This window comes from Branchiostoma belcheri, unplaced genomic scaffold (assembly GCF_001625305.1).
Source record: "Branchiostoma belcheri isolate BF01 breed outbred unplaced genomic scaffold, Haploidv18h27 scaffold75, whole genome shotgun sequence".
Lineage (NCBI taxonomy): Eukaryota > Metazoa > Chordata > Leptocardii > Amphioxiformes > Branchiostomatidae > Branchiostoma > Branchiostoma belcheri.
In genome coordinates, this window is record NW_017804409.1 from 1,341,331 (window position 1) to 1,355,179 (window position 13,849).

Consider the following 13,849-nt stretch of genomic DNA (forward strand, 5'->3'; position numbering starts at 1 on the left):
GGTGTACGTATTTTGTGGTGCCACCACAAACTACGTATACCAGAATGTAAACAAACATGACTGGTAGCTGTGTATTCAAATTGTAAACACATTCGTAAGGCGTCATATTTTGGCACCTCAACGTCACTTAATAATACATAGAAGTGGATTAAAACATACTTTGTAAAAGTTGCAATGTGGTAGGGCTGATTCAATTTATATTGTACCGAAATGCCCATAAATGTACTTTTTTGTGTAATGCAGCTTTAACACAAGCAAAAAAAAACTTTCTTAACCCGGGGAATTATCTAGACAAAATCAACTGTGGATCATATCGATATCATCATTCACCATATTTCAACCAAGTTTTCTCGCACCTTTATATATGTTAATCTTTATGACGTAAAGTAGGAGTGACGGCTATTCTACACATGAAGATGATGAAACATTAATAACTTGTCCACACCAGCGGGTATTGCGTTCACATGAGTCAATCAATAGCTGATGTGCTGCCAACAAGAGTGATACGTACATGTTCAGACTTGTATAAGTAGGGCACAGCGTCTTCTAATTTCTACTCAATCAGTTATTGTCAACTTTGGTTTGCTTTGATTAAATCTAAACCACGTTAAAACTTGAGTTACATCATTATTACACTTTGAACCTACAAAAACACGATGAAAGAGCTTTAAGATAATGGAAGCAAATACTTTCATGACGTACGGAAACCCCATGCATACCCGCGTCGAACATGAACAATGGAAAGCCCCTTCGAAGAAAAAATACATGCGTCATCGCATTTCCCGTTACTGGCCGCGGTAATGGTGGATGAGACGGGAGACAGAGGTGCATCAGGGGTTTCAGACGTTAGATTTAACAGGTAAGGCTAGTACTGAAGTAGTCTTCTTTCGTCTAAATACCAACCAAGGGTCACCGTGGGGTCAACCGTCCCTGAATAGAACAAGTAACGTCGGCTGGGTCGGCTACTAGTAGGTGTAGCAGCAAGATCGTTAACTTGTCCGTGGATTTTGTCTTGTTTTAAATTTCAGCTGTACCGTAGATGTAACCTTTAATTTGTAGTTGTATCTGGAATAATCATCTCACCACTACCGTCGTTCACGATTCTCACTACAGACAACGGGCCACAGCGTTGCCGTTTTTTTACGTTCGAGGGGACTTCTCTTTTTACACATTTTCTGTGTTTGCAGGGTGTTTGTTAGTTTTTGTGCTGTTCCTGTTTCTGCGACAAGAAGAGGGGAAGGGACGTATTTTCTGAACGCTGTAAGGGAATGCCCTCCAAAGTTTCGGAGGCCATCTTGCAGGCGAAGGTCTTACGAATGTTGTTCCACCTCAGGATTATACGAGCATACTAGTACTAAGTACCAGTCGACCTTAGTTTCACACCGAAGGAGTGCCAGTTTCTATGGTGCTAAGGAGTGGGGGTTGAGATGAGTCATAGTTTTAACGGTTGCATGATTCAAAGTTAAGGCCAGTTGGCAAGTAGCCATACTACGTGTTGTGTGGCACACAACAATATGAGTAACAAAACCCCACGTATCAAATGTCGTAAACAAAGGTGTGCATATGGAAATCACCCGGGGCTAGAAGGCTGCTCGTGTTTTAAAGTAAATATATTCAACTGATATATTTCATTTGAGAAAAATATTGGGCCTTCCTAGCGTTGGTTGTGTGTTTTCCTTTGTTTCTTTGTCGTTTCTCTAAAAAGGCTCCTTTCTATGCCGCTTCCCCGACAGATGAATGCGTTGTTGACAATACATGTAGTTGTACTCTTTATACATAGCCAGGGGAGGCGGTTAACCTTTAACCCAGTGTCAACAGAAATACTGGTAACCTGATCGACCGGAATAAAGCGCCGTCTTTCGGAACCGCGGAGTTCTGCACTTCCTGAAAGGTGACACTGCTTGATGGGACCAGCGAGCGCCGAAGGTTCCTAGGGGGGTCCGGGGGCATGCTCCCCCGGAAAATTTTGAAACATGAACGTTCTGAAATGGCATTTCCTGCATTTTGGAGAGGATTTCAAATTAAAAAAAAATATCAGAGATAACTTTTAATTCAATGATATAATGAGCAGTCTACAATTCCAGCCCCGCTGGTGATACGAATCAGTCGATCTTTTACTGAGAAAAAGCTTGGACCTTTAGATAAAAAGTGGACCAAAAAGTGGACCTTTTAGTAGGATATGATAAAATTTGTACTCTTTTTAAATGCAAATGATCATCTTGATTATGCATTTTTCAGCTCATAATTCTATTTTGCGCCCATAGGTGTCAAAACGCAAGGAATATCCTCTGCGTTTTCTGGATGATTGTGCGAGGTGATGTATAACTTGGTCACAAGTGCACTTTGCGGTGAGAAGCTGGATCCTAAAGTGATACCGTCAAGGTTTTTACACCACAAAGAAAAAGATCTACCTTCTGGAGGTTTTCTTTCTTCTATCATTACGTACCCCATTGCCACAGAGTGGCCCGGACTGATGATACAACCAAAAGAATCTTAGAATCACCTTTATTTGAGAAAATTTGCTGCTACCTGTACGTCACTATTATCGAACGAATAATCTGCTCAGGGGCTCTTTGAATATCTTCAAAGGAACTTTAAAGTTTTGTCAAGTATCGACGATTTTCTGACAACACAAAAAAGAAAAAAAATGGCAAGAGGACAGAACGAAGAGACTGGAAGTGAAAGCCATCATGGATCGCATCAACAAAATTTCAATAACAGGCCAAATGAAAGAGAGTCTCTAAAAGGTTGCCCTGTTGGACAACCAGCAAATGACGAGAGAAGAAACATGAACTGTGATGATAGAAACGATTTGATAGCTGAACATCGCCTGATGAACAGACAAGTAGATGGCAAATTTGACAGAAATCTATCAGATAATGGGAAGTATGGGCTTGGGAAGACGGCAAAGATGGGCCATTCACTCATAGAAGCAGGAGCAGGCCCCCACACACTACACAAGGATGATTACAACGTCAAACATCTATCTCCAACAGAAGGTTTCAATTTTGATTCGTCAGTATGTACTGCGTCTCCTTCGTTCCATGTCAATGGCCACCACGAGTTTGCTACCAATGACCAAGTGGACGGAATCAGCAGTGATCAACCACCAAGACGTCAGGATACAACAAGATTTACGGTAGGTTCTAACCAATACCAGACGAGAAATTTGAACACAGAAAGAGATCGGCTTACCACTTATTTTGACTGGCCAAGCGATGTACCCGTGTCACCAGAAGATCTTGCAAGGGAAGGTTTCTTCTACCTTGGCTACAGAGACAGAGTAGAGTGTGCGTTCTGTGGAGGTGTTCTACACCAGTGGGAAGCGGGCGACGATCCGTTTATAGAACACCAGCGGCACTACCCGCACTGCCCCTTCGTCAACGGAGAGGCGACCGCAAATGTCCAACTTGGAGCCACATCACAACAAGCATCTCCGCCAACAAGCAGTCCGAGTACGGCTCAAAATATTGTTACCAGCCAAACCAGTCAGCAACCTTCAACACAATCAAGAACCGGACCTGGAACCACATCAGCATATGCTTTACCAATAGACCGACAGTGGCCAAGGATGCCAGATTTTGCGGATGAGGACAGTCGACTGTCCACCTTCCACAACTGGCCGAGGTATTCTCCCATGGCACCACTGAGGCTAGCACGGGCAGGATTTCTATATACCTGTAAGTATCTTCTAGTATCATAAAGTGCGTTGATGAAGGCTAGACATCTATCATGAAAGTTCATCTGTGTTGGTAGTTACATGTTTTAAGTTAAAACTTTTGGTCCAACACAAAAAGTTCTCTCACCTAGAGCTTTCGACCAGTCACTCTGGTCTTCCTCAGTAGACTGACCCAGTGTGGCTTGTCACGTGGCTTATTGGAAGTGTGACGTCAACACTAGGTCAAAGGTATCTGGTAGACGATGTTAGATATCTAGATCTGCTAGACATCTAGGTAACAATATTCAAAGACAAACTTAACTCTACTACTGGATAAATTAGAGATTACATCTGGATCAGGTCGCTTCGAGTGACATTCGCCACTCTTCTTTATCACCAGCGTCACTAAAATGAATTTATATAAACAGTTGGTACATCTTTCAAGGTAAAACTTTTGTTCCAACACAAAAGGGCAATGTTCTCACCTGGAGCTTTCGACCAGTCACTGTGGCCTTCGTCAGTAGACTGACCCAGTGAGCCTTGTCACGTGGTTTCTCTGGCCCCATGTTGACGTCACACTTCAGAGACGCCACGTGACAAGTTTCACTGGGTCAGTCTATTGAAGAAGACCAGAGTGACTGGTCGAAAGCTCTAGGTGAGAACATTTACCTTTTTTGTTGGAACAAAAGTTTTCACTTTAAACAGGCAACTACCCTTATGAAATTATGCATAGTCCGTTTTGACGTGATGAAGGAAAATATCTTCACTCTGTCCGCAGACGTTGCCGACCATGTCCGCTGTTATTGGTGCGAGGGCGGACTGAAGGACTGGCAGCAGGACGATGACCCCTGGGAGGAGCATGCGCGGTGGTACGGGCCGGAGTGCGGCTACGTCATCATGAACAAGGGCATGGACTACATCCGGGACATCAGGACACGCCGTCCTCCCGTCGTGCAACAGGTTGGTCTTCACTTCAAAGTCATCCAATGCAATTTCAAGGCGGCAAAACATAAAATAACCTGAGGAAATCTGTCTGGTATACGTTTACGTTCTACTGCCATTTCTTCGCACATCATTTCATATTTGAAGGATTTGAAACCAGGATTTTAGCCCAGAAACAAGCTACGCAAGGCGTCTCTTTATTTTTTAGGTATCACCCATACATAGCTAGAACCAGCCTAAGGTACAAAACAAGCAACCGTTTTTCGTCAGCATCATCGCATCTTTGCGTTATAGATATCAGAATGTTATGGCTTAGGGTTAATTCAATTTCTACACTAAACGAATGACCAGAAAGTGACTTACAATCAAGTTTTGCCCCCCTGGCATTGATTGCATTGGATGCCTTCAAAACAGACACCGAACATGATAATATTGATATCAAAGGGAGCTTTTATACTTTGCCCCCCTGTGACTTGTATAAACATCTGCATTGTTTGTATATTGATCATTTACTTCCTTTCCTTTGGTCTAATAATCTTCCTTGCCTTAAGTTTGATACAAATTTGTCTATTTCCTACAAATAACAGCCACAGTATCGTTGGGGGATCGAAACAAGTATCATTCAAACTATTCTCGAAATGGGCTTCGACGAGGACAGGATACAAGCTGTCGTCCACAACCAGTGGCAGCGACACAACCGGCCTTTCACATCCGCAACAGAACTTTTAACTGCACTCCTACCACAAGAGGAGGTTCCATATTACCCACCCCCAGAAGAGCTGGAGGAAGAACCACCTTTCGCTTTTCAAAATGCGCCTGTTGTTACTCCTGCACCCGCCGCTCGACTACCACCTATGGATGGTAAGGCTCGTAGAAATCTATTACTAGTATAAGGGAGCAGTGGACGATGAAATGCATTTTATCTGTCAGTGTCCACATTACGATTGTGAAAGAAAAAAGTTATTCAAAGAAGTCGCCAATATTTCCCCAAGTTTTTCATATCCCAACAAACAACAAAAGACTATATTACTGCTAAAGTCTCCCAACCCATTCATTTTTCAAAGAGTCATTGGACATACGTAACATAACGTAGGTTGTGAGGTCTATACAGAAATTGATTAGAATTAACTGAAAACACAATGTTGACAAATAATAACACATAATATGACATATATACTGTAACGAACAAAAGTAGTAAATTACAAAACCAAGTTGCCAAAACCAAGTCATTATCCGGAATCAAATTCAAATACCGTCCAATTGACTTACTAATAAAACGTAATTGGAAGCAAACTATAGTTCATGATCATAACCGTAGAAATCAAGATATTGCATAGACAAATGTATATAATTCTAAAGATGTCGACAATTATGTTGATTTTTTAATAATCTGTCCATTTGCAGAACAACCTCTGGATCCTGAGACCATGGAGCGTGAGTTACGCCGTCTCCGTGAAGAGAGGCAGTGTAAGGTGTGTCTGTCTGAGGACGCCTGTATGGTGTTCATCCCGTGTGGACATCTCTGCTGCTGCGAACACTGTGCCAACATGCTGAGGATCAGGGGACGCCGCTGTCCGCTGTGTAGGGCGCTGTTCCAGAGGGTTCAGCGCGCATTTCTGGCATAAATTGTTACACCACACCGACTTAATTTTATGGATGACATCCTTCGAAGACGTCCAAACTAGTGCGCGCGGGCGAATAAAAAAAATTCCGGCCAAAAATACAAATACTAAACCACAGGAACACAAAGCTAGTATTGTGAATTTGCTGCAGTATACGACAAGCCGGCACATGCTGGCGCTTTGCAGAATTTATGAATCGGCACTGTACGTAACGTTCTTGAGTCGTGGAGCTTCGGTAGCCTGGGTGCCGTCCTCCAGAGAGAGTTACCATTGTCGCTCTATATTGTCGCTAACTACCATGGACTACCTAGGCCTCGAGCCAGGCCAGAGCCTCGGAGGACGTCATCTTTTTTTCTTTTTGAGAACAGGCGAAAATCAATGCGCGCGCGGATGTCATCCATAAAATTAAGTCGGTGTGGCCTTACTTAGAGATATAGATACAAAAACAAATACTAGTACTAGTATAACCGCCCCCCTCAATAACAACGTCAACACTAGACTGTACTTTGAGTTACCAAATCCAGTTATTTCTTGATCAAGTAAACAAAAATCAATGCACATTAACCTTTTGAAACAACTTGTACTCCAGTAAATAGGGAAAAAGACAAATTACTACTATTCTAAATAATTATGATATAATATAATTATAATAATCTACTAAACTGCAACATATTCCTGATACGAATGATCTTATTTGATGGAACTTTATGTTGATTTCGTAAGTAGGAATAGAAAAGGACACAACTATTGGGGTACTGGGTGATGAACACACTCTGGACATGCATATTGAATTGCAAACATCTGACTTTAAAGGTAGCATATGCATGTACCGCCAGTAAGGTAAATCGGCACGGTAAAAAGTACAAATCTTTATCATTGTAATGTGAAATGAAAATGTACTTTTCACGAATGAAAATGTACTTTTAACGTTTATCCGCATGATGTTGAATGTATTATTTCCATTGTAAATGAAAATAACTCGGTATATATATGTTTCGTATAAATAATATGTATTTTAATTGTAATTTTAATAATCTTGAAGTTCATACAATCAATATGTTAAAGTGTAAAAATTCTTATCCCAATGACCCTTTTAGACACTTTGTAAAATTGTAAAGTATAAATAATTGAAAATAACTGTAAGAAATTTTTACTTGCGCCTTTTATTTTTGAAATAAATAAATAGACCAATCACTACTTCTATTGTGTTATTAATGTATTCCTTATTACACAATGGAAATTGTTTAAATATGACTACAAGCCCCAGTTGTACTGTTATGTTGATTAATATTTAGATTTAAGGTTCTTTATGTTAAGTCGCCAGTGTTGTCTATAAAGGTAGTACGACTCGTGGACCACAAGCGAAGAAGTGATATCGGCTACTTTGGCACATCCTGAAAATAGCACAGAATCGCAAGCTTGGTTAGGATTTAATCAGATATTATCGAGAATTTTGATTGTAATTCAAAACAAGAAAATTACTCTATAAATCGGCTACGTGCCACAGATCGTGACAAAAAGGGTATTCCCTACCTGCCCTCGCCATGGCCAGACTAAATTCGTCTCGTAGAATCCGCAAAACCTGTGAAACTCCTTCTGCACCCTGCAGAGAAAGAGGCAGTGTTGATGCAGATGCACATATACAGTACTGGGAATGGGAAACGGTGGATAGTGTATTAAAGTATAGATGTTTGTCGTACTTACGTTGTGTGCCAGTCCCCAGAGTGCGGGCCTGCCGATGAACACACACCTGGCTCCCAGCGCCAAGGCCTTCAGCACGTCCGTCCCAGTCCGGATACCTCCGTCCACGTCCACACCTGATACTCATGCCGTTTACAGTAACTACTGACTAACGGTGACCACTACTTACGTTGTGTGCCAGTCCCCAGAGTGCGGGCCTGCCGATGAACACACACCTGGCTCCCAGCGCCAAGGCCTTCAGCACGTCCGTCCCAGTCCGGATCCCTCCGTCCAGGTAAACCTCCGCCTTACCGCCAACCGCACGGAAGATGTCCGGTAGAACGTCAATCTGTAGAAATGTTTAAAGTTAGAACTTTTCTTCCGACACAAAGAATTGTTTTCACCTATTAAAAGCTCTCGACCAGTCACTCTGGTCTTCTTCAATAGACAGACGCAGAGATTTGACACGTGGCTTCTCGAAAGTGTGACGCCAACACTGGGTCAAAGGTATCTGTAAACGACGTCTCACTCGATCAGCCTATCGAAGAAGTTCAGAGTGACTGATAGTAAGCTGTAGGTAAGAACATATTCAATATGCAATTATCCCACATTTATGACATGTTGTCGACATTAATGCTTAGCACAAACAACAGCAAACACAAGGAATATTCAGTTTGTGACACCACCACAAAATACCAGAATATAAACAAACATGGCAACACGCTCATAAGGAGTCATATTTTTGGCACCTCTACTTCCTGAATGGCACTTATTTGCATTAGACTAGGGTTGATTCAACTCACGTTGTAAAGAAATGACCAGCAAATTAACTTTGTAACAGCCTAATGTTACATAAGGTTTATCCTCACGTACAGTTGCCGGCACGCCGTCCAGTTGCCTCCCGCCGTGATTAGACACGCAGATCCCGTTTACTCCGCACGCCACGGCCATCTTGGCGTCTTCGACTGCATGACAGATACAACACACCCATAAGATATGGGACAATAAAACTTGATAAGATAAGAAACATCTGTGTCAGCAGTGCGTATATACGAGAAACTGTTTCCTTCTACCTGACAGAATGCCCTTCAGGACAACAGGCAGGCGGGTGTTGTCTCTGATCCACTGCACGTCGTCCCACGTCGCCGGTTGCTTCAGTGCAGCTCTCAAATACTCCAGGTGCTCCACACTACCTGGAGCATGGGGCGGTTCTTCGTCGAAAATGTTAGGAAGTCTAGTAAAACAAAAAGACAAAGAAATGCCGCAAAAGGCCAGCATGTGCCGGCGTGTGGTAACTATGTACCACCGCAAATCCATAATACCAGCTTTGTGTTTCTGTGACGAATGCACAACACAATCATTTAAAGTGGCAACTGGAAAGTACAACCAAAATCCCATGCTACAGTAGGACTTACATGTACATACCTGCCCTACTTACTAGTATGTCATTGATGTATGTGCTATAAGGTGTCCTTGAAAACACACTCTGTTGTAGTTTTTTTTTCTAATAAATGAAACGTAAATTACCTAATAGGAACAGGAAAAGTCACAGGCCTTGGGTCAATATTAAACCTGAAAAAAGGCTGGTCCACTGTGAGGAATATGGCGGTGTACCCCGCGCGTTCTGCCCGACCCAGCAGACGCTTCATGCGACCACGGTCTTTGTAGAACATCATGTAGAACCAGCGGATCCCGGGAGGGGTCGTTTCAGCCACCTCCTCTAGGGAGTGGTTAGCCCAGGAACTCAGCACCATCCCTGTGTTCATGGCAGCGGCGCCTGGAGAGAAACCGTTTTTAGTCCGTCATAATCAGGAAAATATTAGACTCCACCAGGCTTTCCGAAGGGGTCGTGGATTGCAGACTTTGGGAAAAAGTAGGGTAAATAATTGGTCAGGAGACTTAGTTCACGAGTGAGTGATGTCTCTCTATACGTTGTATATCCTCCCTCATGGTGGCCAAAATCCACTGACAATTTTTGTGGTGGCTTGAAACAACTACTGATCTATAAAAATGATTTCTATCTCAAACCGTTATACCAGAATTTTGGATCACAAAAACGTTTATGCTTACATAATGCTTATATGCTTATAACCTACCTTTGACGGTTGCCAATTCCGCGTCAGGGTGAGCCAATCGGTGATAGGCAGTTGGCCCAATGGCTATTGGGATATCCATCCGGGTACCTAGTACCGTTACGGAGGTGTCCCGGATGGACACGTCACGGAGGTTCCGTGGGATGAGGCGGTATCTGAGGGGGGTGGAACGACACCAACAAACAAATAAACAAACAAAAATATAGTGTCTCGGATGAACGAAATCTCTGACACACAGAGCCTGCAAGTTTACAAAAGTCTTTTTTCTCAGCACTTGTTACCCAGTGCGAAACCCGCGACTTCTGGATATTTGCCCTAGTAATAGGCCAACTGCCCACTACTTACATAGATGTAGATGTTTGTGATATTTTTTTCTTATAGTCCTTTGTTCCCCTATATTTCAAAATTTGTAGTTGCTTCGGACAGTAAATTTTCCACCAAAATATATGGAATTTGGCAACAAAGTCCAAACTTGAATCCTGGTCATTTTTTTTTATTATTTGAAAAATATGTCCACTAATGAATCGTACAAAATGCCCTTTCTGCGCATTAACTGGTCCCTCCCCAGAATCCTATGTCCTCAGCCTCTTACGAGGAGGGAACAGTAGCACAGACGTACAAAACAAGGAACAAAAACAGGCGTCAAAGTACACTTACCAGTATTCCAAGGTATTAAAACTTCCATCCACTGGACAGGTAAACATGTCAAGTTGCCGTTTTTGGAAAAAGCCAGGATTCGACTCCTGCATGCGTTTTAAAGTGCTACAGCCTTTTGAATGTAAAGAAACGCTGACCTTTGAACTTGCAGCATGGAATCACACGTCTAGTGCTGGAAAACTCCATCTCAAAACATGTAATTCTATACCACCACCAATGGCAAAGGTCACCATTTCTTTCTGGATTTGAAAAGTAAAATACATGTCTGACCTCCCTGCCTGCAAAACTGCCAAAATTGACTCAAGATTCCACCAGGAAAAAATTATCAAAAACAATAACCCCAAAAAATGCAAACTGGCCCTTCCCCGCATGTGCTACCACTGGTCACCCTCCTTACGTGACCCTGACTGTGACTCTGAACCCTCCCACCTGATTCTAATCATGAACCGGTGAACTGCACAGCGAACTCCTGCACAGCGAACTCCTGTACAGCGAACTCCTGCACAGCGAACTCCTGCACAGCGAACTCCTGCACAGCGAACTCCTGCACAGCGAACTCCTGCATAACGAACTCCTGCATAACGAACCCCCGGCTTACCGCTTGAAGGCCTCAATGTTATCCCGGTACGTTTGTCCGTCCTCAGGATGACTGTAGTACCCCCAGGCAAACTCCGACAACTTCTCGCGAGCAGACTGCTCTATGTCTACGACTGTGGGGAGGGGAGCCCGGGGAGGCCTGTCCATCGTTGTCTTGACTTGACAGGACCCTGACTCGGAGTTTAATACCTTGGACCGGGCGGCTTCACGACTACGTGCGGCGGGCTTCCGACAGTTCCTGTCCCGGGAGTTGATGTTCAAGGTCGCCGGTCATGTTATACTTCCGGGTCACACAGTGTAACAGTGGGGGTTTAGAGGCGCTACCAACTGGCCCGGCCGATGGGTCTAGACCTTTTTGGCCGAGTGGTTAGAGCTGGTGGTGGGGAGGTCGTGGGTTCGAACCCCGGCCCGGGACCAGGGGGTATCTGTTTCTACTGCTCGCCTCTGTTTCTTACAACAGTGATATTTTCTGAAAACACTAGCCAAACTCCTTCTACTAGTAGATAGATTGGTTGATGTTGAGGAAAAACTACCCCCCTTCCCAGGGCTGATACACTGAGGGGGTGTGATCATGTTCCCCAAAGATGGAGTTCATTTGATAGCCCCCTTGGGAATTGAGAACCAGACTAATCAAATCAACATGGCCTAACCGTAGGGTAAGCCATCATATGACGTTGTCCAGCAATATGCAATGGGTAACCTATTGTTGACTTTCGGGGTCATCGAAATAGAGGGCACCGTACAAGAGAGAAGAAACACCACCGGCCCACCCCCCACAAACCAATGTTGAATTTAGACTTGCTTCTGCTGCTGTATCATTGACAAAAAATTCCAACATGGCGGAAGGGCTGCGTTCTGAGCTAACATGTGTCTTGGACTTTGAGAAGGAAACACGCAAGAAATTTTCTGACTTTGCCTGGCATTTCTTCAGCAGACGGAGGGGCGCAGGACAGACTTATCAGGACAATTTGGACGCTTTCAAACGATAAGCGGAATCGATCATGAATATCATTACCGTTCCGACATCAGTCTCAGCAAGGACATTATACATATATTATCTGTGTATTATGTCCTTGGTCTCAGTCTATAGAAACAATACACTGCATTCTTAACGTAACCACAGCCACTGGTATCAGGAGGTTGTGTAACACAAGTTCAACTGAACAATTGACGGCAGTCACCATTCATTGAAAGAAAATACTGCAAATACATATGTACATGTTTTTGAATAGCTAGCACACAGCTTTCGCCAGGGGGAGTTTCAAGTTGTTTGAGGCTTCGAAGGTGGACCGTCGGAGCGAGGGCTGACGTATTGTTGGTTAATTTACATCATTACACGTTCGTTTGTTTTATCCCTCGTGATTCAAACCTTACATTGGCTAGTATTAATTCTAAAATGAATTGAAAACAGACAGAATTCAATCATCAAGTTATTCACGTTCAAGAGTAACAACATGAATCAGATCAAGAAGGTTTAAACTTAATTGATTAGACCGCTGACAAGAACACAGTAAAAATGAAGAGAAATCAAGAAAATCAAGAAGAAAAAACAAAAAGAAGTCATACAACAGAACTTGCACTATACTTGAACTTGCAATATATTCCATATATTGTGTCGTATTGCAATTCGCCTTGGGCATGAATTTGCAAATTAACTTTGAACTTTTAAAAAAGAAAAACTTTTCTCAGATACCGTCTCATGACTCTCATCCCTCGTAAGATCCGTGACGTGTCCATCCGGGACACCGCAGTAACCGTTTTGGCTACGAGGTTAGATTTCCCGGTAGCCATTGCGTCAACAGCCATGCAGCGATTGGCTCATCTTGACGTGGAGATGGTAACCGCCAAGGGTTTGTGACGTCATTTTCTTTCCAATGGTATTCTCGTTGTTACGTTTAAGGTTATCATTCTCAGTTTCATTTTATTGGGATGTCCTTTAGCCCCTTAAGGGGATAATCTTCCAGGACTCCTACGCCAATTCCATTCACATTTATCTGGGTACAGAAGTATTGCTTTTGGTGGCGAGTTTGTATGTCTGTCTGTATAATTTCTTTGGTTGCGTGGTAGGTGGGATTTATTTATTTATTGGTTTATTTGTATCAACGTATCAACAACATATCTCGCAGCCTTGACATACAGGGCTGAATTATGATGTTTGTTTACAATATAAATCATTAATTAATAGTATGGAAAGACAAATTACAATCATATCGGAATCTACAGATTAATATGATATCAATTTGGTTCGAATTCAACAAATTTAGATATTTACAATCTTACAATCTTACCAACTATGACAATCTTACGTCGTACAAACCTAATATCACTTAATAAGTTTTAACATATATGTAGAAGAATAGTCATCATTTTTTTTTTTTTTGACATGTGATTAATAGGGAGGTTGAAGCTGAAGGTGACCCAGCATGTGCCGGGTGGCAGCAAGTGATCCGCTTTGCATTTGCAATAGAATCGTTATACTTTATATAACGATTATATATATTGTCTCCATATATATATATATATATAGGAGAGAGTGGAGGAGGCTGATACTGGATGCCACCATAGTCCCCGACCCTCAGACATGAGGATGGGACTAGGTA

General features: G+C 42.7%; 3 protein-coding genes across 3 annotated transcripts; 2 read left to right on the forward strand and 1 right to left on the reverse strand.

Annotated features, from left to right (window-relative positions):
- The first annotated feature begins 774 nt into the window (after positions 1 to 774).
- Positions 775 to 3,703, forward strand: LOC109485375 (E3 ubiquitin-protein ligase XIAP-like). The gene is made up of 2 exons (XM_019788932.1): positions 775 to 859; positions 2,265 to 3,703. The coding sequence occupies exon 2, from the start codon at positions 2,648 to 2,650 to the stop codon at positions 3,701 to 3,703; it is 1,056 nt and encodes a 351-aa protein (XP_019644491.1). The 5' UTR covers positions 775 to 859; positions 2,265 to 2,647.
- A 702-nt stretch (positions 3,704 to 4,405) lies between these two features.
- On the forward strand, positions 4,406 to 6,357 carry LOC109485376 (baculoviral IAP repeat-containing protein 2-like). Its single transcript, XM_019788933.1, has 3 exons — positions 4,406 to 4,618; positions 5,188 to 5,461; positions 6,005 to 6,357. The coding sequence occupies exons 1-3, from the start codon at positions 4,406 to 4,408 to the stop codon at positions 6,223 to 6,225; spliced, it is 708 nt and encodes a 235-aa protein (XP_019644492.1). The 3' UTR covers positions 6,226 to 6,357.
- A 794-nt stretch (positions 6,358 to 7,151) lies between these two features.
- On the reverse strand, positions 7,152 to 11,396 carry LOC109485377 (hydroxyacid oxidase 1-like). Its single transcript, XM_019788934.1, has 8 exons — positions 11,251 to 11,396; positions 9,999 to 10,150; positions 9,430 to 9,679; positions 8,976 to 9,136; positions 8,776 to 8,867; positions 8,093 to 8,251; positions 7,756 to 7,825; positions 7,152 to 7,616 (listed from the first exon to the last, which is right to left on the reverse strand). The coding sequence occupies exons 1-8, from the start codon at positions 11,394 to 11,396 to the stop codon at positions 7,507 to 7,509; spliced, it is 1,140 nt and encodes a 379-aa protein (XP_019644493.1). The 3' UTR covers positions 7,152 to 7,506.
- Between the last annotated feature and the right edge of the window lie 2,453 nt (positions 11,397 to 13,849).